This window comes from Petaurus breviceps, unplaced genomic scaffold (assembly GCF_028583685.1).
Source record: "Petaurus breviceps papuanus isolate PSGF00001 unplaced genomic scaffold, PetGlider_PUasm1.0 229, whole genome shotgun sequence".
Taxonomy (NCBI): domain Eukaryota; kingdom Metazoa; phylum Chordata; class Mammalia; order Diprotodontia; family Petauridae; genus Petaurus; species Petaurus breviceps.
The window spans coordinates 1,240,348-1,264,786 of record NW_027185903.1 but is presented as its reverse complement, the minus strand read 5'-3'; the positions used below and the strand labels follow the sequence as shown (position 1 = coordinate 1,264,786).

The 24,439-nt window shown below is 36.1% G+C and overlaps 1 protein-coding gene across 2 annotated transcripts in view; it reads right to left on the bottom strand.

Annotated features, from left to right (window-relative positions):
• The window catches only part of VPS35L (VPS35 endosomal protein sorting factor like), a 114,900-nt gene that overhangs the window by 38,580 nt on the left and 51,881 nt on the right, over positions 1 to 24,439 (bottom strand). For both annotated transcript variants that reach the window (XM_069096049.1, XM_069096050.1), the window contains 8 exons: positions 20,415 to 20,526; positions 19,578 to 19,694; positions 17,205 to 17,258; positions 16,172 to 16,252; positions 14,934 to 14,996; positions 9,974 to 10,059; positions 8,682 to 8,762; positions 4,123 to 4,186 (listed from right to left, as the gene is read on the bottom strand). In XM_069096049.1, the coding sequence (XP_068952150.1) occupies positions 4,123 to 4,186; positions 8,682 to 8,762; positions 9,974 to 10,059; positions 14,934 to 14,996; positions 16,172 to 16,252; positions 17,205 to 17,258; positions 19,578 to 19,694; positions 20,415 to 20,526 (658 nt within the window). The remainder of the gene's footprint in view (positions 1 to 4,122; positions 4,187 to 8,681; positions 8,763 to 9,973; positions 10,060 to 14,933; positions 14,997 to 16,171; positions 16,253 to 17,204; positions 17,259 to 19,577; positions 19,695 to 20,414; positions 20,527 to 24,439) is intronic.

Sequence of the window (24,439 nt, the reverse complement as noted above, 5' to 3'; positions counted from 1 at the left end):
AAAATGCATGTGGTCAACAGTTGGTGTTGGATCAGAGGCATGGTGATTTCCATGGCAGTGGGGCATCTTCTGCCAAATCTGAAGGGACACTGACTCCTAGTGGGGTTAACTTTTTATGCCCTATGTAACTGCAAAACTGTATCAGCAGCTCAAGTCTTATTCACCCTGAATCAATTAAATCTCAGGGATAGTTTCTTTAACTTTCAGGGAACAATCAATCAAATTATGGCAAAGTCTTAAAAAAAAACTAACCTGGCCAATATGGCAGGGTCTTTCTTAGTATATATTGTCCCTATTATAGGAAAGAAATATTGGAAAGCGTGAAGACAAATTAGAAAGTTTTTGCAGTTACCCAGGCATGACGTAAGCAATTGGACTATAGGGATAACACAAGGAATAGAGAATAAAAGAAAAATTCTAGAAATACTACAAAGGTAAAATTCACAGGATCTGATAAGAACAAATATAAGGGATCAATGAAAGGGAAGCCAAAGATAAACTAAAGATTGTGAGTCAGAGAAATTAAGATTATGGAGCTTCTGACTGATAGGGAACTGGGAGGGTTATCCAAATTCTTGACAAAAGGAAAACCTTGATATTGACCTATTTTTCATACCATTGCTAATTAAAAAAAAAATCCATATTTTTCGATGTCCAGGATAGAATGATTCATGTTGCTAAGAAGTTTAATTGCTGAGAGGCTGAGTAAAGTTTCTCATTATGGCAGCACCTGGAACAACTGAGATCTAATACAATTCTTTGCACACCCACTGTGCTTTTCATAATCATGATGAAAATGATGACTTACTGCCATGATGAGCATTGTATAAGAAAAACTTCAAAGACATTAGGATAGTTAGTCCTAAAGCATATCTATTAATTTCAAAAGATATATCTCCTAGGATGGGATTGGCTTTTTTCTATGTTCCTTCTTACTGATGGACAATAAAACTTGAAAAAGTATCATTTTAACATTTTATCTAGAACAAGTGTTCCAAACCTGGGATCCATGAACTTAAAAAAAACCCTGATAAATATATTTCAATAAAATTGGTTTCCTTATGCACTTAAAAACACTTTGAATTGGGGGAGGGGCACATGAATAATACTCCCATCTGAATTGACTCAAAGAGGGAATAATAATATACTCAGATGGGTAAAAAATCTATCTTGTCCTACAGCAAAACAAGAGGGATAGAGGAGGTGGGGCTGACAGAAAGGAAGGCAGACTGGGGGAGGTAGTTGTCAGAAACAAAACACTTTTGGGGATGGACAGGGTAAAAGGAAAAAAGAGTAGGATAGACATAGGAAAATAGGATGGAATGAAATACAGAATAATCATAACTGAAAAAAATTTTAAACAAGTTTCTTTGACAAAGGTATCATTTCTCTTTTTTTTTTTGGTAAGCAATAGGGGTTAAGTAACTTGCTCAAGGTTACACGGCCAGTTATTTCTGGGTGTGGTGCTCAGTATCTGAGCCCAGATTTGATCCAGGTCATCCTGATACTGGAGCTGGTGCTCTTACTTGCTGAGCCACCTGGCCGCCCCTGGTATCATTTCTCAAATATATAGAGAACATAGTCAAATCTGTACAAATAAAAGCCATTCTCCAACTGTAAATGGTCAAAGGATATGAATAGGCAGTTTTCAGATGAAATAATCAAACCTCTCTATAGGCATATGAAAAAGTGCTCCAAAAATCACTATTGATTAGAGAAACGAAAATTAAAATACCTCTGAGGTACCACCCCATATCCATAAGATTAGCTAATATGACAGAAAAGGAGAATGACAAATGTTGGAGGAGAGGTGGGAAAACTGAAACACTCATGCACAGCTGGTGAAGTTGTGAACTGATTCAACCGTTCTGTAGAGCAATTTGGAACTAAACCCAAAGGGCTATCAAACCATGCATACCCTTTGACCCAGCAATACAACTACTAGGACTGCAGGTCTTTATCTCAAAGAGATAAAAAAAAAAAGGAAAAGAACCTATATGTATGCAAATATTTATAGCAGCTCTTTTAGTGGTGGCAAAGAATTGGAAATTTAGGGGATGTCCATCAATTAGGAAATAGCTGAACAGGTTGTAGTATATGATTGTGATGGAATCCATTGTATTTTATGAAATGGCAAGCAGGATGCTCTCAGAAAAACCTGGAAAGACTTTATGAGCTGATCCAAAGTAAAATGAGCAGAACCAGGAGGACATAATACACAGTAACAGCAATACTGCATGATGCACAACTGTGAATGACCTAACTATTCCCAGGAATACAAAAATCTAAGACAATTTTGAAGGATCTAAAATGAAAAATGCTATCCATCTCCAAAGAAAGAACTGGTGGAGTCTGAATGAAGATCAAAGCATACATTTTTAAACTTATTTTCCTTCCTTTTTTTTTTTGGTCTGTGTTTTCTTTCACAACATGACTAATATGGAATTATACACATATATAACCTGTATCAAATTGCTTGCCTTCTCAATGAGAGGGGAGGAGAGGGAGAGAATTTGGAACTCAAAATTAAAAAAAAATTCATGTTAAAAATTGTTTTTACATTTAATTGGGGGAAAATGAAATATTAAATTTTAAAACATTCTGTGAAACAGTCCATATGCTTCATCAGACTGGCAAAGGGATGCATAACACAAAAAAAAGTTTTGTTGTTATTGAGTCGCATCACATTCTTCATGACCCCATTTGGGGTTTTCTTAGCAAATGGTTATCCATTTCCTTCTCAAGCTCATTTTACAAATGAAGAAACTGAAGCATACAGAGTTTAAGTGACTTGCCCAGGGTCACACAGCTACTAATTGCCTAAGGTCAAATTTGAACTCAGGTCCTCCTGACTCCAGGTTTAGTGCTCTATCCAAATGCCACCTAGCTGTCCAAAAAAAAAACATTAGACTCACTCATCTAAAACGGAAGTGTCCATGACACCAAAAAAAAAGTTAGCTAAATGGCCCAGTGGATAGAGCACTGGGATTAAAGTCAGGAAGATCTGATTCCAAATCCAGCTTCAGACAATTAGTAGCTGGGTGATCCTGGGCAAGTCACTTAACCTCTGTTTGTCTTAATCCACTGCAGAAAGAAATGGAAAACCACTCCAGTATCTTTCCAAGGAAACACCATGGACAGTGTGGTCCAAGGGGTCATGAAGAGTCAGACACAACTTAATGAATGAACAACAATCTAAAATGACTCGAAATTTACCTTAGTATATGAGGTATCCACTGTTCTCTAATTTCTAAGAGATTTTTAAAGATCTTAAAACAGAATGGATTACTAGGGGAAAATACTGAAAAGAGAATTAAAGGAATTTTATAATGGTTATGGCCTTTTCAAAAATATATATCTGCTCTCTCTATTTGTCAAGTTCCTAATTCCTATTCCTAATAAGAAGCATATTAAAATCCTCCTAGTACTAATAGTGCTGCTATTCTAGGTAGCTCATGGATGGCCAGTGAAGATGTGAAAAGGAACTTCTCATCCAAGAAGCTTCTCCCTTTTCCCATCTTTGAGCAGAACTAACTCCCCAGGAAAGTCAAACATCTCTTCCTCCTAATCATTATCCAAAGGGAGATTCAACCCTAGTGTCCTCAACAGGGCTGTTAGAATTCCTTTGACTGCTTCTTGTTCCTTTACATTAGTTCCTGTAACTTTCAGAAAAAGCAAAACAAAACTACAAACACCACGTTATAAATGAGCATCTAAAACCAGGGAGGAATAAAACGCGCTGCTGCATTTTCTACCATGGGCTCATGAATCTAACCTCTTATCAATATCCAGTTCTACACTTCATATAAGCAAGCTAGCTGCTTGAGTATGATCCCATTTTCAAACTTAACTAGTTTTTAATTCTTATCTCAGTTACCTCAACAAAGAGAGGCATGACTAGAACATACAGGAGCTTTGCAAAATATGAATCAAAATGATGACAAGATACTTACATTGACTGAGGCATTTTCTAAATAATTACAACAAAAATATAGTGAAAATTTCCTTTTTAACAAATTTTATAAGAAAACAGGAAAGTTATATTATTTTTTCTGTGTATATATGTATAGATACTTTTCACATGTGCTAATTAAACTTCTACTCCCCCCCCCAACTACTTACCATTTTTATAAATCCATTAATTAAAACTGCCAACATTCTCTTTTCATCCTCAAGGGTGAGTGCACTGTAAACAATGGATTTACATTACTGAAAATTAAAACAATTTGTTTCCTCAAGAAAACATGTTAAAAGTGAAACAACATGATTATAAAAATTTTAATTTAATCACAAGTTAGATATTTTTATCTTCTATTTAAATGAAGTTAATTTTACTAATATTTCTTTCCTCTTTCTCAGATGCATTATATTTACTGATATTCCTCTGCAATATTATAAATTTTGTGCAATAAGAAGCATTCTTTAAAATGTAAATGCTATCAAAAAGTGCATTCCAAAAAACTCTTAAGTCAAGAGGTTTTGACCATATAACTCTATAGAAATAGATTATTTTGACTATTTCCCCAGAATTTTATGTTATATACATATATTTCTATTTGTACATATATACTGATCTGTAGATCAATCTATAAATATCTATATATCTATATAAAAGCTAGAGGAGGAAAAAAGACAAAACTGGGGGGAGAGAGGGAAAGATATTTAAACCCTTATTTAAGGCTCTAAAACTGTAGCCTAGAAGCCACATGTGGTCCCCTAGGTCCTCCAGTGTGGCCCTTTGATCTAATTAATGCAAACTTTACTGAACAACAAAAAATTCTGTGAAGTTTGCATTCAGTCAAAGGGCTGCACTGGAGGCCCTAGAGGGCTGAATGTGGCCTCCAGGCACCAGGTGCCCCACCCCTGCAAATAAAAAGAGAAGGGGACAAGAGGTAGAAGAATTGTTAGGTTTTTTTTTTTTATATTTTATAGTTTACATCATTCATTTCCACAAGATTTTGAGTTACAAGTTTTCTCCCCATTTTTCCCCTACCCACCATCCCAAAACAGTGATCCCACTGAATATCCCCTCCCCCAATCTGGTCTCTCCCATATCTTCCTGCATCCCCCTCCAACTTTTCAGCAGGGCACAGTGGATCTCTATGCCCCAGTGCCTGTATATCTTATTTCCCAGTTGCATGTAAAATACTAATAATAACAACAATAATATATTTTAAACATTTGATTTTTAACCTTTGAATTCCAGATTCTTTCCCTACCTCCTTCATCACCCACCCTTACTGGGAAGATAAGCAATTCAATACAGATTGTACATGTGTAGCTATGCAAAACATTTCCATAGTAGATATATTGTGAAAGACTGACTATATTCTTTCAACCTCTATTTTGCCCTCTGGTTCTAGAACATCAGGGCAATTTTCCTTCAGAATTTCTTGGAGGATGATTTCTGGGTTCTTTTTTTGATCAACACTTTCAGGTAGTCCAATAATTATTAAATGATCTCTCCTGGATCTATTTTACAGGTCAGTGGTTTTTTCAATGAGATATTTCACATTGCCTTCTATTCACTCTTGCTTTAACCTGCTTGGATCTGGATCATTGTCTGGAGTGGAGGTCCTGGGGTATATGACCAGTTTGCCAGAGTGTGTGGAGGCTTCAGAGAGGGCACCCAACTAATAGCTCCAGCAGCTGAGAAAACCCCAGTGATTTGGAACAAAGCTCCCCTCTCTGGTAGCAGAGTTCTGCTGTGGCAAAAAGCTCAAAAGTCAAGTAATTGAGTGGCAACATGAGCAAGCAAAGGAAGCAAAGCAAGCAGAGAAATCTGAGTTTATACAACTATTTTGAGGACAAAAAGGATCAAAGCATGGAACAGGAGGAAGACAGCAAAAGTCAGAATTCCTGCACCAAAAGCTTCCAAGAAAAATGTGAGCTGGTTACAGGCCACAGAGGAACTTAAGAAGGATTTTGAAAACCAAATAAGAGTAGTGGAGGAAGAGTTGGGAAGAGAAAAGAGAATGATGTAAGAAAATCATTAAAAGAGAGTCAACAGGGGCAGTCAGGTAGCACAGAGAGTAAGAGCACCGGCTCCAGTGTTAGGATGACATGTGGATCGAATCCGGGCTCAGACACTTAGCACCTACCCAGAAACACCTGGCCGTGTAACCTTGAGCAAGTTACTTAACCCCGATTGCTTTAAAAAAAAAAAGTCAACAACCTGACTAAAGAAAATAACACCTTGAAAATTTAAGAGACTAATTCAAATGGCAAAAGAGGCCCAAAAAGGCAATGAGGAGAAGAATGCCTTAAAAAGCCGAATTTGCCAGAAGGAAAAATAATCTCAAAAGAGAATCATTTCTTCAGAATTAGATTGGAGCAAATGGAAGCTAGTGACTTTATGAGAAATCAAGATACTGTTAAACAGATTCAAATAAATGAAAAAATAGAAGACAATGTGAAATATCTCACTGGGAAAACCACTGACCTGGAAAATAGATCCAGGAGAGATCATTTAAAAATTATTGGACCACCTGGAAGCCATGATCAAAAAAAGAACCTAGAAATCACCCTTCAAGAAATTCTCAAGGAAAATTGCCCTGATGTTCTAGAACCAGAAGGCAAACTAGAGGTTGAAAGAATCCACTGATCACCTCCTGAAAAAGATCCCAAAAAGAAAACTCCTAGGAATATTATAGCCAGTTTCCAGAGTACTCAGATCAAGGAGAAAATATTACAAGCAGCCAGGAAGAAACAATTTGAATATTGTGGAAACTTAATCAGGATAACACAGGATCTGGCAGCTTCTACACTGAAGGTATGAAGGGCTTGGAATATGATATTCCAGAGGTCAAAGGAGCTGGGATTAAAACCAAGAATCACCTACGCAGCAAAACTGAGTATCATGTTTCAGGGGAAAATATGGTCATTCAATGGAATAGAGGACTTTCAAGCATTCATAATGAAAAAACCAGAGTTGAACAGAAAATCTGACATTGATAGAAGAAGCAAGAGAAGCATGAGAAGGTAAACAAGGAAAAGAAATCATAAGGAACTTAACAAAGTTGAATTATTTACATTCCTTCATGGAAAAATGATAATTGTAACTTATGAAACTTTTCTTAGTATGAGAATAGTTGAAGGGAATAGAAATGTGTAAATATATGTATATATTGGAGGGTAGCCGAGCGTATGAATACATATGTGAGTGTGTTTTTATATGTGTACAGGTATACATGGATAGAGGGCACAGGACTAATTGAATAGGAAGGGATGATACTTAAAAGGTGAAATTAAGAGGTGAGGGAGGAATATAATGAGAGGAGATGGGGAGTGACAAAATGGGGTAAATTATCTCATATAGAAGAGGCAAGGGAAAACTGCTACAATGGAGGGGAAGAACAGGAAGGCAAAAGGGAATGAGTCAACTTTATTCTCATTGAATTTGGCTTAGGGAGGGAATGACATACACACTAAATAGGGAATCTCACCCTATAGGAGAGTAAGGGGGAAGGGGATGAGAGGGGGGGATGATGGAAGGGAAGATAGGCTGGCGGGGAGGGAAGTTGGAAGCACCCACTTTTGAAAAGGGATGGGATCAAAGTATAGAATAGGACAAGTGGGGGGTGGGATAGGATGGAGGGAAATATAGTCAGTCTTTCACAATATATCCACTATGGAAATGTTTTGCATAGCTATATATGTACAACCAATATTGAATTGCTCATCTTCCCAGTAAGGGTGGGTGACAAGGGAGGAAGGGAAAGAATCTGGAATTCAAAGTTTTGTTTAAAATATATTGTTGTTGCTACTACTACTACTACTATTATTATTATTATTATTTTACATGTAACTGAGAAATAAGATATACAGGTACTGGGGCATAGAGATCCACCATGCCCTACTACAAAGTCGGAGGGTGAATGGGGGAAGATATGGGAGAAAGCAGATTGGGGGAGGGGATATTCAATGGGATCACTGTTTTGGGGTGGTGGGTAGGGGAAAAATGGGGAGAAAATTTGTAACTCAAAATCTTGTGGAAATGAATGATGTAAACTAAAAAATAAAAAAGAGAAAAAAAGAATCTTGGGAAATCAGAACTTTAGATCCCTTCCCCCATTAAATGGACTAATAATGTAATACCTGACCAAAAAAAAAAAAAAAGGAAAACGGCAGAAGTGCTCACTTGACCCTTTCCAAAGAATTCTGAAAGGATCCTGACCCCCAAGTATGATGAAAGCAGCTCTTTCAGACTCCAGTCTAGACAACCTACAGAACAAAGCTGTCCTTCACTTGAACAATTCCAATATTTTGTCTGAATTTGAAATAATTAGCTGGTAATGAATTTTAATTAAAATGATATATTATTGGATAAATGTCCCGCTACCTGCTGTTATGAGAAGATTCTCAAGGGCTTTTTGTCTCAGTTCACTGAAATATAATAGGCTTTTTTTTAATCACTTAAAAAACCATCTGCTACTTCATTTCTGCCTTTCATTTATCAAAAGATTATCTGTTGACTTCCTTCCCATCAGCAAAAGCAACAAAATACCCTCATTAGCTCTTTGTTAGAGAGAATTTTAGTGGCCTAAACAAAGTTATAACACATGAAGACAGTCAAGGTTGAATTTTAAATCAGTAATTTTCTAGTATGAACTCTTGAGATATCTGATCTAACATTCAGCACATAAGAACTCAATGTTTTACTGATATGAATGGGACCTTACTTCACCGAGTCATGCATCGTCTTACAAACATGTAGTAAAGCATTCAGGATGACAGGATCTTTGGTAGGCTCTTGCTGATGCCTAAAACACATTTAAATATAGAGGGTAAAAGCTATAGAGAGTACTGGAATGTTTTAAGACAATGAAAAAACTCCCTCAACAATCTCATATATTTACAAAAAGGGCATTTTTATCTATTCTGCATCAAAAATAGATCAGTTCACTAGTTAGGGACAAGGTTTCATTTTGAATTTGTCTTTTTTTGGGGGAGGGAGTTTCCAAATAACAATTTTACTACTTCATACATGCTGAAAATCTGAAAACACAGTAAGAATGCATTAAAAATTAGCTCCTTAAATATATTGTCAATATGTTCTCGGGTATCTTCAACACACCTTTTTGGTACATTAACTGCCAAGTAAAAGCATAATTAAAAAAATTTTAAAAGCATAATTTAGATGTACACAATAAAAAATAAAGAACAAATTATTGTAGCAAAGAGTTATATAAATTAGAGTACTCATGTTCCTTCCTAAACAAACAAAACACATATTATGCAAATAAGGCACCACACAATGGTGGAAATTCTGCCATAACAACCAAAAAAGGCATTCATTTTTGAGAACAGGATCTGTTCATAAAATCAAAATAATTACTTAAATGTTCTGGCCTTTCCAGGAGCATCTGGAACTAACGGAAAATAATGAATTTAAGTTCCTAATACAGGGTATCCCTAAAGTCTGGACACACAGGAAATCTCATTATGCATATTTTCAAGAAATGAAATTAATGAAATTTTCAACATTTTATTTAATTAGCATAAGCTTTAGCCATGACAATTTCATATGGAATAAAAGCTTTCATTAGCTATTGGGGGCTATTTTCCATATTAATGAGATCAATGTAATTAATGAGATTTTCTATGTGTCTCCCATGTCTTCCTATGAAATCTCATTTATGTTCATAAGATTTTCTAGGTGTCCAGACTTTAGGGACACCCTGTATAAATAGTGTTTCCAATGTACTAAGCAGAGGCACTTCTTGTTTTAAAAACTAGTTAGCTCGGAACTGTATAACTAATAATTATGCAAATGTATTATTATTATTAATTGTTCCATTTGCTTCATATTCTTAAAACTATCACAATGTTACAACAGCAGGGCTATTAAAAATATTAACTTATTTTATCTTATTATGATTGAATATATAGAACACGTAAATGCAAGGGGGTCTACAAAGTGAATACATTTTTCTCATCAATACATTTGACTCAAGAATGCTTTCATACTTACTTAATAAAAGCTTCCATAATGCACTTGCAAACCTCCACTCGGACATTCTCTTTTTGGAACATATCCAGAAAAGGCAAAAATTTCTCCTAAAAATAACCAAGCACATCTAATTAACATGGATTACTGGAAAGAACTTGTAGAATATTTCTCTGAAGATTTTTTAAAAAGAGAGAGAAATTCCCATCTATCTACAGGGGCTCAAGGGTGTTCTTGTCTGAAAGGAAAATCTATAAATCACTCTTTCCTAAACTGTACTGAAGAGAATCCTAATAGTCTACTCAATGCAAATAAAGATTCTGTGTGGAAATTTAATTATCTGTGACATTTTTCACGTTAAAAAACAAGGATTCTCAAATTTTGGTGGGTGTGACTAGTCCCCTTTGTCAGGCTAGTGAAGCTTATGGCCCTTTTCTCTGAGGAATATTTTTAAATATATAAAGTACAATACATAGGATTACAAAAGGAAATCACTACATTGATATACAGTTATCAAAATTTTTTTTTAAAACAAGTTCACAGACCCCAGATTAAGAACCTCTGTCCTAAAGTATTAAATGTGAAATTATCTATGTCAAAAATACTTTTTGGCACAGCAATTTATCACTATGGAAACAGGCTCTATGTTGACTGGATCCTCTACAAACTGACATCATTCAATCTCAACCAGGCCCTTAATGCCTGCTGCACAGCAATCCTTTTATTCTTTGACTGACTCTATCATACTCTCCACAGGGGCCATTCCATGACTTTCTCTTCTCAAACTACTTTTATTATGCTATCCCTTCTCCCTCCAAGCAGTGGGCCTCCCCTCCCACTTTACTGAGGAAAAAAGTGGCCATTGGTCACAAGCTCGCTCTTCTCCCCAATTCTGTATCTGCAAACCTTTCAACATCATGTCCCAGTCCTTCCTCCAATGCTCCAGTAGCCTGACAATGCTAATCCCTCTGCCAGTGCCCTGGATCCCATTCATTGGCTCCTCCAGGAGCCTACCTGTCAATCTTCACATACTCATTCTTATCCTCTCTCTCTCTCAATCTTTCCTTATCCACTACCTCCTTTGCTATTGCCTAAAAACATTCTCCATCATTAAAAAGCCTTCACTTGACTCTGCCATGACCCTATTAGGTCCATATCATTATGTCCTGTCTTTTACTGTACAATTGCCAGAAAAAAAGTCATCTATAGTCATTATCTCTTTTTTTTTCTCTCCTCCCAACTCACTTCTCATCCTATAGAAAGCCTTCTTTTCCTGAACCAGGAATGAAACTGCTAACCTCCACAGATACCTACAATTGTCAACTCCAATGGCTCTTTCTATCTTTAGATTTCTTAACCTCTCTGCATTTACTGACATTGCTGACAAACTTTTCCTCTTTCTTCTCTTGGCTTTCATAATACTGCTCATCCTCGACTTTCCTCTTCCATCTCCTGTGTGGGATCATAGGCCATGTCCTGTTCACTGTGTGAATGTACCCCAAGGCTCTGTGTTGGCCCATCTTCTTTATCTTGCTAACTACACGTAACTCCCATGGGTTCATTTTGTTGTTGTTATTGTTGCTCAATTATTTTTCTGTCATGTCCAACTCTTCATGACCCCAGTTGGAGCTTTCTTGGGAAAGATACTAGAGTGGTTTGCCATTTCCTTCTCCAGCTCATTTTGCAAATGAGAAACTGAGGCAAATGGGTTTAAGTGATTTGCCCAGGGTTACACAGGTAGTAAGCCTAAGGCCAGATTTAATTTAGGAAGATGTCTTCCTGATTCCAGGCATGGCACCCTATCCACTATGCTATCTACCTGACCATGAGTTCACTTACCTTTATTCAGATGATTCTCAAACTCTACACATCCAACCTCATCTCACCTCAGCTCTCAGATCCACAAACTAACTTCATGCTGGACATTTCCAACTGTGCATCCCACTGCATTTCAAATTCAACATGTATAAAAGAAAAGTTGTTACCTTTTCCTTTCCCTTTCTTATCTTTACTTATTCTATTCACATTATATTTAATGGAGCAAAAGGAAGTCATATAAATATACTGAAAGGGTCAATGACAAATTTATGTTATCTAATTTCAACTGGACCATCACCCTCACCAATGGCTATTTCAAACCACTTATTTCTTTTCCTTAGGCTTCTTATAGCACCTTCTCCTCAATACCTCTCAGCGGAGGTAATTACCTAATCTTTTAAAAGAAGACAAGTCATTCACCACTAACACCCTTTTCTCTCATCATCCTCATTCTCATCATCATCATTATCCATTTCTCCCTTCTCTCCTCCAGTCTCTGATGGAAAAATGGCCCTTCTAAGGCCAATCCCTCTCCATGTGAAGATCTTATCTTCTCCCATCTTTTCCAGCAGATTACCCCTACTCTCACACACCCCTACCTTCAACCTTTCCCTTTCTACTGGTTCCTTCTTTGACAACTACACATTCAAGTCTGTTCCCTTCTTAAAAAAGCCCTCCCCAGAAACCACCAACCTCCAGAACCATAGAACAACTGTCCACCAGGGTTTGCAGCATTACACTTATCTTTGACTCTTCACTCTCCATCTCTCTCCAAATGTCCAATCCCAAGTCTACTTCTCCACTCTCACTCTGTAATTTGGGCCCTCAATCCTGTTACCTAGATAACTGTAATATCCTCTGAATTGGTATCCCTACTTCTGGCGTCTTTTCTCTCAAGAGGACCAATAAAGCTTTCCATAAAGCACAGATTTGACTACATTAGGTCCTTACTCAAAAAGTTTCATAGGTTCCCTATTACCTCTGAGATAATACACAAATGCCTACATTTGGCATTTAAAGCCATTCACAATCTAGTTCCAGATGATTTTTATATTTCTCTTTTTGTACTGTACATTCCAGACAACTGGTTTATCTGCTACCCAGGATAACCACTGCTGTATACAAGCTGTCCTCCACTTCTGCCTCTTAGAAGCCCTCTCTGCCATCAAGGTACTTCAGCTGCCAAGGCATCCAGTCTCCCAAGGCTTCCCTCAAAAATAGGAACAGAAAAATTTTTTTAATTACTGAAAATTTCCAAGAAAATAAGAAAAGCTGTGATAAAATTTTTTAAAAAGATGGAAGTGTAAGAGAAGCAAGGGGCAAAGAATATCGAGGAAAAAATGTATACCAAAACAGCATCAAAAATTATATGGAAAACAGCTCAAGAAATCCTGAAAGATATGCTCAGATGAATAATAAATCACTTAAGAAATAAAACTTATCAAAAATATGACAAAAGGAATAAAAGAACGAATTTAATGAGACTAAGAAATCTCAGGGGGAAATGATAGAAGTGGAAAAAGAAAAGTTTATAGGATTTAATTTCATTCAACGCAGAGGAATATTAATATAGTAGACTAAAGAATGCTAGATAACAGATATGTAAAAACAAGTTCAGAAAAAAACTCAAGTGTAAAAAAGTTTGGAAGTGAGGCATGATGAAGTAACCAATTTGGACAGCAGATCAAGGAGAAGAAAGTCAGATGTACTGGTGTCCTGGAATACATCAAAAAGGAAAAAATATTTGATTGCTATACTTCAGGAAATTATTCAATTTAACTTCCCTGGAGTGTTTTTTTTTTAAATAACAAGGGGTGTGTACTATACTTTGGAGGTTGTAGCCTCATGTTTCTGTTAGTGACATGTAAAATGCTTTTGTCATAGAACAACGTAACCATGGTTGAATAGAAACCTCATATTTATCAGCAATAAGAGAAATTCATGAAGTGCCCTTCTTTCTCCTTCAGTTATATGAGACCTAGCATAGAACTGAACACAAAGCAGGGTTCATTAAATGCTTGTGGATTAATTTATTCTCTCCATATTCTAGGGCCAGAGTACTTAATCTTCTTTGTGTCATGGCAGTCTTGGTGAAATCAATGGAACTTTTTTGAGAATACTGTCTTTTTAAAAAATTCATAATTAAGATCTAAAATCCTGATCAAGAGAAGTGACCAACCACAACTCCAGAGGACTCAAGATGAAACATTCTATTTACAACCTTTCGATAGAAATATGATGCACTCAAAGTGCAGATTTAAAGCATTTTTTTTGGACACGGCTAATGAAGGAATTTGGTTTGCTAGACTATACATATTTGTAAAGGTTTTGTTTTTCTTGCTTTCTCAAAGGATGAGGCAGGAGGAAGGAAGAGGAAGATGTTTCAGAACTGCAAATAAAATTCAATTTTTAAAAATCCGTAACTGAAGAAGTTAAATTTTAGTTAGCGGTATAAAGTATATAAAATATGTAGAGAGGTATAAAGTACAGAAGTATAAAGATAACTTTCTTCCCCATCCAAGTTCACACACTGTCCCCCTCTTTTTAAATCTCTAAGAAACCCTGGCCTAGAGAACAGTTAACAGGTTAAGAATTCACTTATTAGGGAAAATTTCTTTTAATGAGGGAATTCCGTAGACCAACCAAACATCAAGATCAGTTGACTCAAAGAAACAGCAGTTTGGGGAAAGCTCATTTAGGAGTTGAGAGCATTTCTTCAAGAGGAAGAGCTTGGATCTGATGTTATAATGAAATTCTGAGCACAGAAGAAGTAATATCAATCCACTAGATACTTCTGGAGGAAATGGAGACAAAAGAAAGGGGAAGACAAGCATAAAATAAAAGTAGGAAGAGATTGAAAACAAACTTTCCTTCTTTACCATTTTATTTTACCTAGTGTCAATCCTAATTAGGGAAATCCTAATAATGCAGCTTTCCTGGAAATAACATAATAATTAGGGTTCATTTAGTCAATCACAACCAAAGTAAGCTATAGGAGTACAAGAAAAAGTGAAACTACTGTTTGGGAAGCTAAGGAAATATTCTAGAGTTTCAAGACATTGCTAGATGCATCCATGTACATACATTTGTGAGCACATGCATGCACAAATGCACGCACATAAATACATGCACACACACATACAAATGATTTTAAATCCTCACTTACCACTGAGAAAAGAACTGAAAAATCGTGAAAGTAGGCGATAACTTTCTTAATTACTGAAAGAAGCTAAAAAAACAAAATATATATATATTTTATTTAATAGACACATATCATATATATGTATAAAACACATATTAAATTTGGAAATAAAAAAAATCAGTTTGGGATATAAAAGGATTCGGCTCAAGGAATCAGATGTTCTAACTATAGTTTCTTTTTGTTCCAACCCTTATCACTGAAAATTCTTGTAAAATAAACAACAAAAATAACATTTTATACTATAGGATGTTACAATGGTTCTCAGGATTAAAATTGTAAATAACAATTCTGTTTATACAAGACCATAGACCCAGAAGGTGGCAGAAAACTAGTCTGAATGTGGATTGATCCTGGGATGTCTCTGGAAAGCTCATTTTAAAAAATAAATCAAAGCTTTACTTTTCTAATGTGAAGAACAGAGAGTGAGAGGAAGAAAAAAAACCAATTTTTCTTCATAGGTGGCGGTGGGGTGGACAGGTGTTCTAATTTAAAAATAAATAAATAAATCCTGGAGAGTAAAGAAAAGCACTAGAACAAAACACTATAATAAACTCCTATTAGTTCAGTATCATAAAGTTCAACTGCTTAAGCGTTCAAGTTATTTGGTTTGACCTTTACAACAATGTAGTGGACAATTATTTGAAACAAAAATACTAACAGAATCCTTTAAATGGAAACCAGTCTCAAAGGTTATCTGTGTTAATTGTTCAGTTTAGTCATGTCCAACTCTTTGTGATTTCGTTTGGGATTTTCTTGGCGAAGATACTGCAGTAGTTTGCCATTTCCTTTTCCAGCTCATTTTCTAGATAAGGAAATTGAGGCTAAATGAAGTGACCTCCCCAGGGTCACACAGCTAATTTCTGAGACCAGATCTAAACTCAGAAAGAGGAGTCTTCCTAATTCCAAGCCCAGCACTCTATCCATTATATCACCTACCTGCCCTTCAAAGGTCATTTAGGCCAACTCATAATTGATCTATTCTCTAATGCTTCCATCCTACCTGTTATTCATTTGAGTTCAAAATCGATCTCAGATAATAAATTCTTGGCCATTATATCATTACATAAACTAACTCTTGACCTACAAAAGTTTTCTATTTCAGAATAAAACATAGTAAGCAAGTCATTTCATGATAACTAATGCTTAATTCAGTTGTACAAGATGAAATTTAACAAAGTGGAAATAAGAGAAAATTCTGTTACCTGTGGATATGCATCTTCAAATGCCCGATCAGGAGTCATGTGTTTGATGACATCTGCTAAAACAGTATTGACCTCTCGTTTCTATTTAGGGAAAGATTAAACCCAAAACACTGTGAACAACAGTTTGTGAAAATTTTGCAATAAAAGGATATACATTTATGGAACCCTTAACTCATTTCCCTCCAAATGTACTTCAAAGTTCAAATGTAAGAGGAGAAATACAAATCATGTCACCTGTCTAAGATGTATTTCCTGCAAACAATCTGGAAAGATATCCATAACCAAACAATATAACTTCTCTCCCAGAAAACCAATTCTAATCCCATTTTGAAAGATTCTGATGGATGTCATGCCTATTTTCAGGAGTAATATAAAAAAAGATCTTATTCCTCTGCCTAACATTTAAAGCCCTTGACAACTTCATTCTAACCTAGCTTTTCTGACTGATTTCACATTCCTCCTTGAATTCACATACTCAATGAGCCAAATTGGCCTCCTTGCTGACCTTCCAATTCAACACTCTATCTCCAGTGTCCATGTAGGGTACAGGGTCTCCCTTGGGTTGGGGATGTTTTCCTCCTTCATGCCCACCTCTTGGAAGCCCTAACTTCACTGAAGGTTCAGCTTAAGTGCCACCTCCTATGAAATCCTCCTACTTGATCCCTCTAGCTGCTCCAAAATTACTTGCCATCTACTTTATACATATATCATGTTTGCCTGTAAGCACTCATGTTATTTTTCCCAGTAGGATATAAACTTCTCAAGGGAAGGGACAATATTTTCAGTTTTTTGCCAGTGCCTAGTACGTGGACTGGCACATGGCAAGATATTCAATAAATGCTTGTTGTCTTGAATTGCCTATAAAGTATTACTTATGTTACATAACAATTACATACAAAAAACAATGAACTAAAAAAACTGAAAAAAACAATGAACTCATCTAACTTTTTTTTAATTATGGAAAAGCATGAATACCTCTTTGTAAAACAGGGAAAAAAAAAGTTTTTCACAAAATTTCAGGATAGTGACATACCGTGAAATGTCTGCAGGTATATTCTACCCATACTTCAGCACAATTAATATAGTCCTACAAGAAAATGTAAATTATTTTTATAATAAGCACTAGCTATAAAACAGTGAGATTCAATTAACTTAATCAGTAACAATATCCAATCAAGCATGAAGCCTACTTATGTTTTCTGATACACAAAGTGTATCAGAGTGACACAAGGACCACATATCTTCCTTCATATTAACTCCTATGGCTCTCAACCTATCATTTTAGCACTTACATAATACCTTGTATTGCTGCCAGTTATCTTTTTATGTGAATGTCTTATTTTCCCAATTTATTTATATTATATTTAAAATTATTTATACAACACACTTTATGGCCTACTGCCAAATTCTATTTTTAAAAGCTTTTATAAAGGGATTTGATTTATACATATGCAAATATGTGAATAGCTTTGCAGTGATATTTGTTACCTAACACTTTTCAAGGTGTGATTCTATAACACCCTAAATGTTTGGGTACTATCCATTTTTTACAATAATGAAAACCTTAATAAAATGCATTTTTTAAAAGAAATTTTTAAAAACATGAACATCTCCCCACATAATTTGAAATTTGGTGCTTTCATTATATAGAACTGATATCCATCTTTTCAAGAATTGGATGAATCTTCCTCTTAGTCACTGAGAAATCCACATATTCCTGTGATGTGTTTAAAACATGAGAGAATGAAACTCTCATACTTATTTAAAGTATTTTTAAAAGTATCTTAAAAGAAGTCATTTATGTTGTTGGATTTTTGCTATAAAAGAAGCTCACAAAGTTTAATAAAGAAACCAACTGGAAATTTCAACTCTCTTCTGGGAAGAGGATTTAACTGAATTTAGTAAGGCTGGTTACAAGGAAATGCATGATTGGAAAGTCACAAGAAAATATGGTATACAACTAACATATCTTTCTCTTCCTTTGTTTTGTTTTAACAGTGAAAGAAATGAAACACTAAAGAAAAAACTTTTAACCTCAATTTTTAAAACATGAGTAGAGAATATTATATTCCAGGAAGTAACTGGAAATGTTAAAAAGCCAAATAAACACTTTCTCTCTGATAAGCAGGTAGTTAAAGACTTGTTCTAAAAGTCTGGAAAACACAGAAATAAGGGCTTAAAACTGGAAAGTCTAATTGAGATAAAAGGCTGGAGAAAGGTGTCAATATGAAACATTTGATACCACAGCTATTCCAAAGCCCCAGAGAGCCAGAACCATGTACATATTTAGCACTGCTTCTTGCCAAATAAAAAAGTAAAATTCAATGAATGTTGTTTTCCTCTACCTGAGACAGAATCAGAACTACAGAGGGGTGATTAATAGCTGGAGTCTTATAAGGAAAGTACTAAACTATGTGCCAAAGTGTTAAAATTTCTTTAATTTTCTTTTTTTAAATACATTTTATTTATGACTTTTGTCTTTACACCATAGTAATTTCCCAACACACCCTCTTAATACGTAATCCTCCCTTGTAACAATGAAAGACATTTAAGTAAAAAACATTCCATGCAGTTTGTGTCTGAAAATGTATATAATATCCACCCACCTATCTGCCTTAAGGCAAGAGATATATTTCATTATCTCTTCTCAGGTAACATTATTGGTTTTTCTACTACTTAGAATTAAACTTCCTTTATGTAGTATTCCCATTTACATATACTGTTCTTAGTTCTACTTATTTTGACCTGTATCAGTTCATACAAATCTTCCTAAGTTTCTCTCAGTTCCTCACTCTCATCATTCCTTCCTGTATAATATATTTCATTAAATAACTATACCGCAGAATGTTTAGCCATTTCCCCACCAAGAGGCACCCACTCTGTTCCCAGCTTTTTGCTACCACAAAGAGTGCTGCTACAAATATTTGGGCATGTGTTAGACCGTGGCTTCTGTCTGACTGCCTTGGGGCATATTTCTAATAGTGAAATTTCTGGGCCAAAGAGGATGGAGAGTTTAGGCATCTTTATTACATAATTCCAATTTTAAATCTAGATCACGTGGACCTATTTCACAGCTCCGCCAAGAGTACAGCAATGTGTGTGCCTACCCATAGGCTACTCTGACACTGATTTTGTCTTTTCATTTTCATCTTTGACAATTTACATGGAGTTGTCTTAATTTGAACTTCTTTTACTATTATTTGGAGAGTATTTTCTCAAGGTCATTTAGCAAAGGCTAAGTGGCGCAGTGAATAGAGCACAGGCCCTGGAGTCAGGAGGACCTGGGTTTGGATCCAGCCTTAGAAGTGCAAACAACTTTATGATTTTATCTTTTCAAGAAAAATAATTTACATATGCTAGTTAAACATGGTTAAAAGTAGATTTGATGTCCTGATTAGTAACCCACCTGTGGATTCTTCAATTTGGTGATAACTTTCCAGGCTTCATTCAATATCTGAAGTCGATCACTCTCAGGTGGATCAGCCAAGGCTAAATTTAACCCCAATGAGCGAAAAAGGAGATGCTGAGGAAACATCAAATCATCCTGTTACTTTTGGTGGACAGTGTGACAGAATGGAAAAAACCACTGCCTTAGAAGTCAGATGACCAAAGCTCACATCCCAGCTCTGCTACTTACTTCTTATGAGACCTCAGGAAGTCATCTTCTCTGGACCTCTGTTTTCTGACCAGTATAAGTAAGGAACTAGATGCTAGGATCACTCTTCCCCCCTCTTAAATCTAAATTTAATGATTTTAAATCAGACATGTAAGGTTTTTAAAGAAGAGGTAATAAAATTAATAACTCCCAAGGTTATTGTTTTGAATGTCCATTTCTAAATCTCTGCCATAGAATCACATGGGTTAAAATGTGAGAAACTTTTTTTTAAAGTGGGCATCATATTTCCTTCTGCTTTATTAGATAAAATATTATACTAGACAGTCTTTCAGGATTGCTCCCTCATAGAATGTTTTTTAAAAATAGGGGACCAAAGTCTATTAATTAAAACTATGCCATGGAGAGTTTTCCAGAAAATTTAGGAGTAGAATGCCTGGTACACACCAATTACATGTTGTACAACAATACCAATCTCTAAATCATCTTTCACCTTTTTTTTAGGAATAGACATTATATCTGTATTGTTCTTGGACTACGTTACCTAAAACACATGCTTCTCTCCCTTGTGAGCTATCAACTAAACACTGCTTATCGGTTCTCTCACTGAACATTAAGTCAAAAGCCTACCTTGGGGAATCCAGACTCATCACACTCTTTAATCATGCCAATAAAATCCATAGACCTCGTAGCAATAAACTCAGCTCTGAATGCTGACATCACAGAATTCAAAAGCAAAGCACTGCAAGAAACATTGTACCAATCAACATCGCTTCCCACTGATGAAAGACATTTTAACTTACAATTTACAGAGCTTTACTAGATAACTGACAGCAATTTAATGAAAACTTAAAAAAAAAAAACATAGGAGAAAAATATGCTTTCAGAAGATCAGTATGCAAACTTTTTAAAAACCCTAGTGACAACACTTCCCATAGCTTGAGAAAAAAAGGCAATTTATTTTTTATATAATATTCAAGAAAAGACACAAGTAAATATTAGATTGGCTTCCTTTTGCAATTTCTATTCACTTTACCTTATTGCTACTAAAAAATAAGATGGGGGCAGAGCCAAGATGGCGGAGCAGAAACAGGACTTCTTCAGGGCTCCTGCTTCCACCTCCTCCAATTCATGTTAAAAATGACTCTAAACAAACTTTGGAGCTACAGAACCCACAAAATGACAGAGAAAAACTAACCTCCCACTGAAGAGAGCCCGGCAGGAAGGGGACAGCGCAGCATGTCGGGAGCCAAGACCAGACCAAAATGAGCCGGAGGTTTTAGCCTCAGGGAGGCCACAACCAGCCTCCAGCTAGAGGGACTTCAGATTACCAGCAGTTGTGGCAGTTTCCAGAATTATCAACCCATAGATGCTAAGGACAAAGTAAGAGGTCAGTGCATAGTGGACTTTGGAAACAGGTAGTTCAGGAGTGCAGTCCAGCCTTTGCCCCATGGAGGGAGAAGCAGTTAAGGCTCCATGGATGTGCAGTCACAACTCATGGCCACTTCAGAGCTCCTGGCCTGCAGATTGCAGGGGGATCAAGTGACCAGTCTGAGGGGTAATCACTCTTGCTTTAACCTGCTTGGATCTGGATCACTGTCTAGGGTGGAGGTCCTGGGGTCCATGACCAGTTTGCCAGAGCATGTGGAGGCTTCAGAGAGGGCACCCAACTAATAGCTACAGTAGCTGAGAAAACCCCAGTGATTTGGAACAAAGCTCCCCTCTCTGGTAGCAGAGTCCTACTGTGGCAAAAGGCTCAAAAGTCAAATAATTGAGTGGCAACATGAGCAAGCAAAGGAAGCAAAGCAAGCAGAGCAATCCAAATTTACACTCCTATTATGGGAACAAAAAGGATCAAAGCATGAAACAGGAGAAAGACAGCAAAGTCTGAACTCCTGCACAAAAAGCTTCCAAGAAAAATGTGAGCTGGTTACAGGCCACAGAGGAGCTTAAGAAGGATACTGAAAACCAAATAAGAGAAGTGGAGGAAAAATTGGGAAAACAAATGAGAATGATGCAAGAAAATCATGAAAAGAGAGTCAACAACCTGACTGAAGAAAATAACACCTTAAAAAAGAGACTAACTCAAATGGCAAAAGAGGCTCAAAAAGGCAATAAGGAGAAGAATGCCTTAAAAAGCCAAATTTGCCAGAAGGAAAAATAATCTCAAAAGCTCACTGAAGAGAATCATTTCTTCAGAATTAGACTGGAGCAAATGGAAGCTAATGACTTTATGAGAAATCAAGATACTATTAAACAGATCCAAATAAATGAAAAAATAGAAGACAATGTGAAATATCTCATTGGGAAAACCACTGACCTGGAAAATAGATCCAGGAGAAATCATTTTAAAATTATTGGACTACCTGAAAGCCATGATCAAAAAAAGAACCTAGGAATCATCCTTCAAGAAATTCTCAAGGAAAATTACCCTGATGTTTTAGAACCACAGGACAAAATAGAGGCTGAAAGAATCCACCAATAACCTCCTGAAAAAGATTCCAAAAAGAAAACTCCTAGGAATATTATAGCCAGGTTCTAGAGTACCCACATCAAGGAGAAAATATTACAAGTAGCCAGGAAAAAACAATTTGAATATTGTGGAAACACAATCAAGATAACACAGGATCTGGCAGCTTCTACACTGAGGGATTGAAGGGCTTGGAATATGATATTCTGGAGGTCAGGGGAGCTGGGATTAAAACCAAGAATCACCTACCCAGCAAAACTGAGTATCATGTTTCAGGGGAAAATATGGTCATTCAATGGAATAGAGGACTTTCAAGCATTCTTGATGAAAAAACCAGAGTTGAATAGGAAATTTGACATTCAGATATAAGAAGCAAGAGAAGCATGAGAAGGTAAACAGGGAAAAGAAATCATAAGGAACTTATCAAAGTTGAACTATTTACATTCCTACATGGAAAAATGATAATTGTAACTTATGAAACTTTTCTCAGTATGAGAATAGTTGAAGGGAATAGAAATATGTATACATACATTTATATGTCTATATAGGAGAGTATATGGGTGTGTGAATACATATGTGAATGTGTGTATATATGTGTACAGGTATACATAGACAGAGGGCACAGGACCAATTGAATAGGAAGGGATGATACTTAAAAGGTGAAATTAATGAGGTGAGAGAGGACTATAATAAGAGGAGATGGGGAGAGACAGAATGGGGTAAATTATCTCATATAGAAGAGGGAAGGGAAAACTGCTACAATGGAGGGGAAGAACAGGAAGGCAAAAGGGAATGAGTCAACCTTATTCTCATTGAATTTGGATTAGGGAGGGAATGACATACACACTAAACAGGGTATCTCAACCTATAAGAGAGTAGGGGGTAAGGGGATGAGAGAGGGGAATGATGGAAGGGAGGGCAGGCTGGGGTGGAGGGAATTTGGAAGCACACACTTTTGAGAAGGGACAGGATCAAAGTAGAGAATAGAACAAGTGAGGGGTGGGATAGGATGGAGGGAAATATAGTCAGTCTTTCACAATATATCCACTATGGAAATGTTTTGCATAGGTACACATGTACAGCCTATATTGAATTGCTCATCTTCCCAGTAAGGCTGGGTGATGAGGGAGGAAGGGAAAGAATCTGGAATTCAAGGTTTCAAAATCAATTGCTTAAAAATATATGTATGATTATTATTATTATTATTTTACACGTAAATGGGTAATAAGATATACAGGCACTGGGGCATAGAGATCCACTTGCCCTACTAGAAAGTTGGAAGGGGTGTAGGGGAAGATATTGGAGAGAGCAGATTGGGGGAGGGGGTATTCAGTGGAATCACTGTTTTAGGGTGGTGGGTAGGGGAAAAATGGGGAGAAAATTTGTAACTCAAAATCTTGTGGAAATGAATGATGTAAACTAAAAATAAACATAAAATTTCATTTAAAAAAATATGATATCTGATTTCTACATATGTCAACAACCAAATAAATCCATGTTGACAGGGAAACTAAATTAATAAGTGACTAATAATCCCCCCATCCTCCACCAACATATTAGATCCTTCCCATGTTTTAAAGATGCCAATCAACACATTTTCAAACTTAGAAAAATTTTAACCTAAATTATAAAGATCATGAGAGTAACTCCTTTCCTTGAGAGCACCCTATATTCATAATAGAATTTATCAAAACAATATTATTAAAACAAAACCAACAATTATACACACTGTACACATAACTGTATACAATAAATTGGTTAGCTTACAAATAGTATTTTCCATCAAAAATAATATTTTTCATCCTCTGGTCATGACTTCAAACTACCATGTGCACTTCAGTTTATAAAGTAGAAATATTATTTACATGCTTTTCAAACATTTCAAAGAAATTAAGGTTCCAAGGAGCTATATGACCCACAGTTAGATTTACTGGCAATAACAGCAGATTCTGTTTAAGGACTGGCATAGAATCCCATTTATATTTATTTTGATTTCTCACTACTCCAATGAAAGAAAGCATGACATGGTGGAGAGAGGTAGCCACAAAGCCTGCAACACCTTCAAATCCTACCTCTGAAACAAACAAGCTCTGGGGTTCTGGGCAACTCACAATGTCTCTGTGTTCTACAGAGCTCTCTAAGACTCATAAGTTGTAGAGAAGGTGCTAGCCTGCATTGGTGGAGG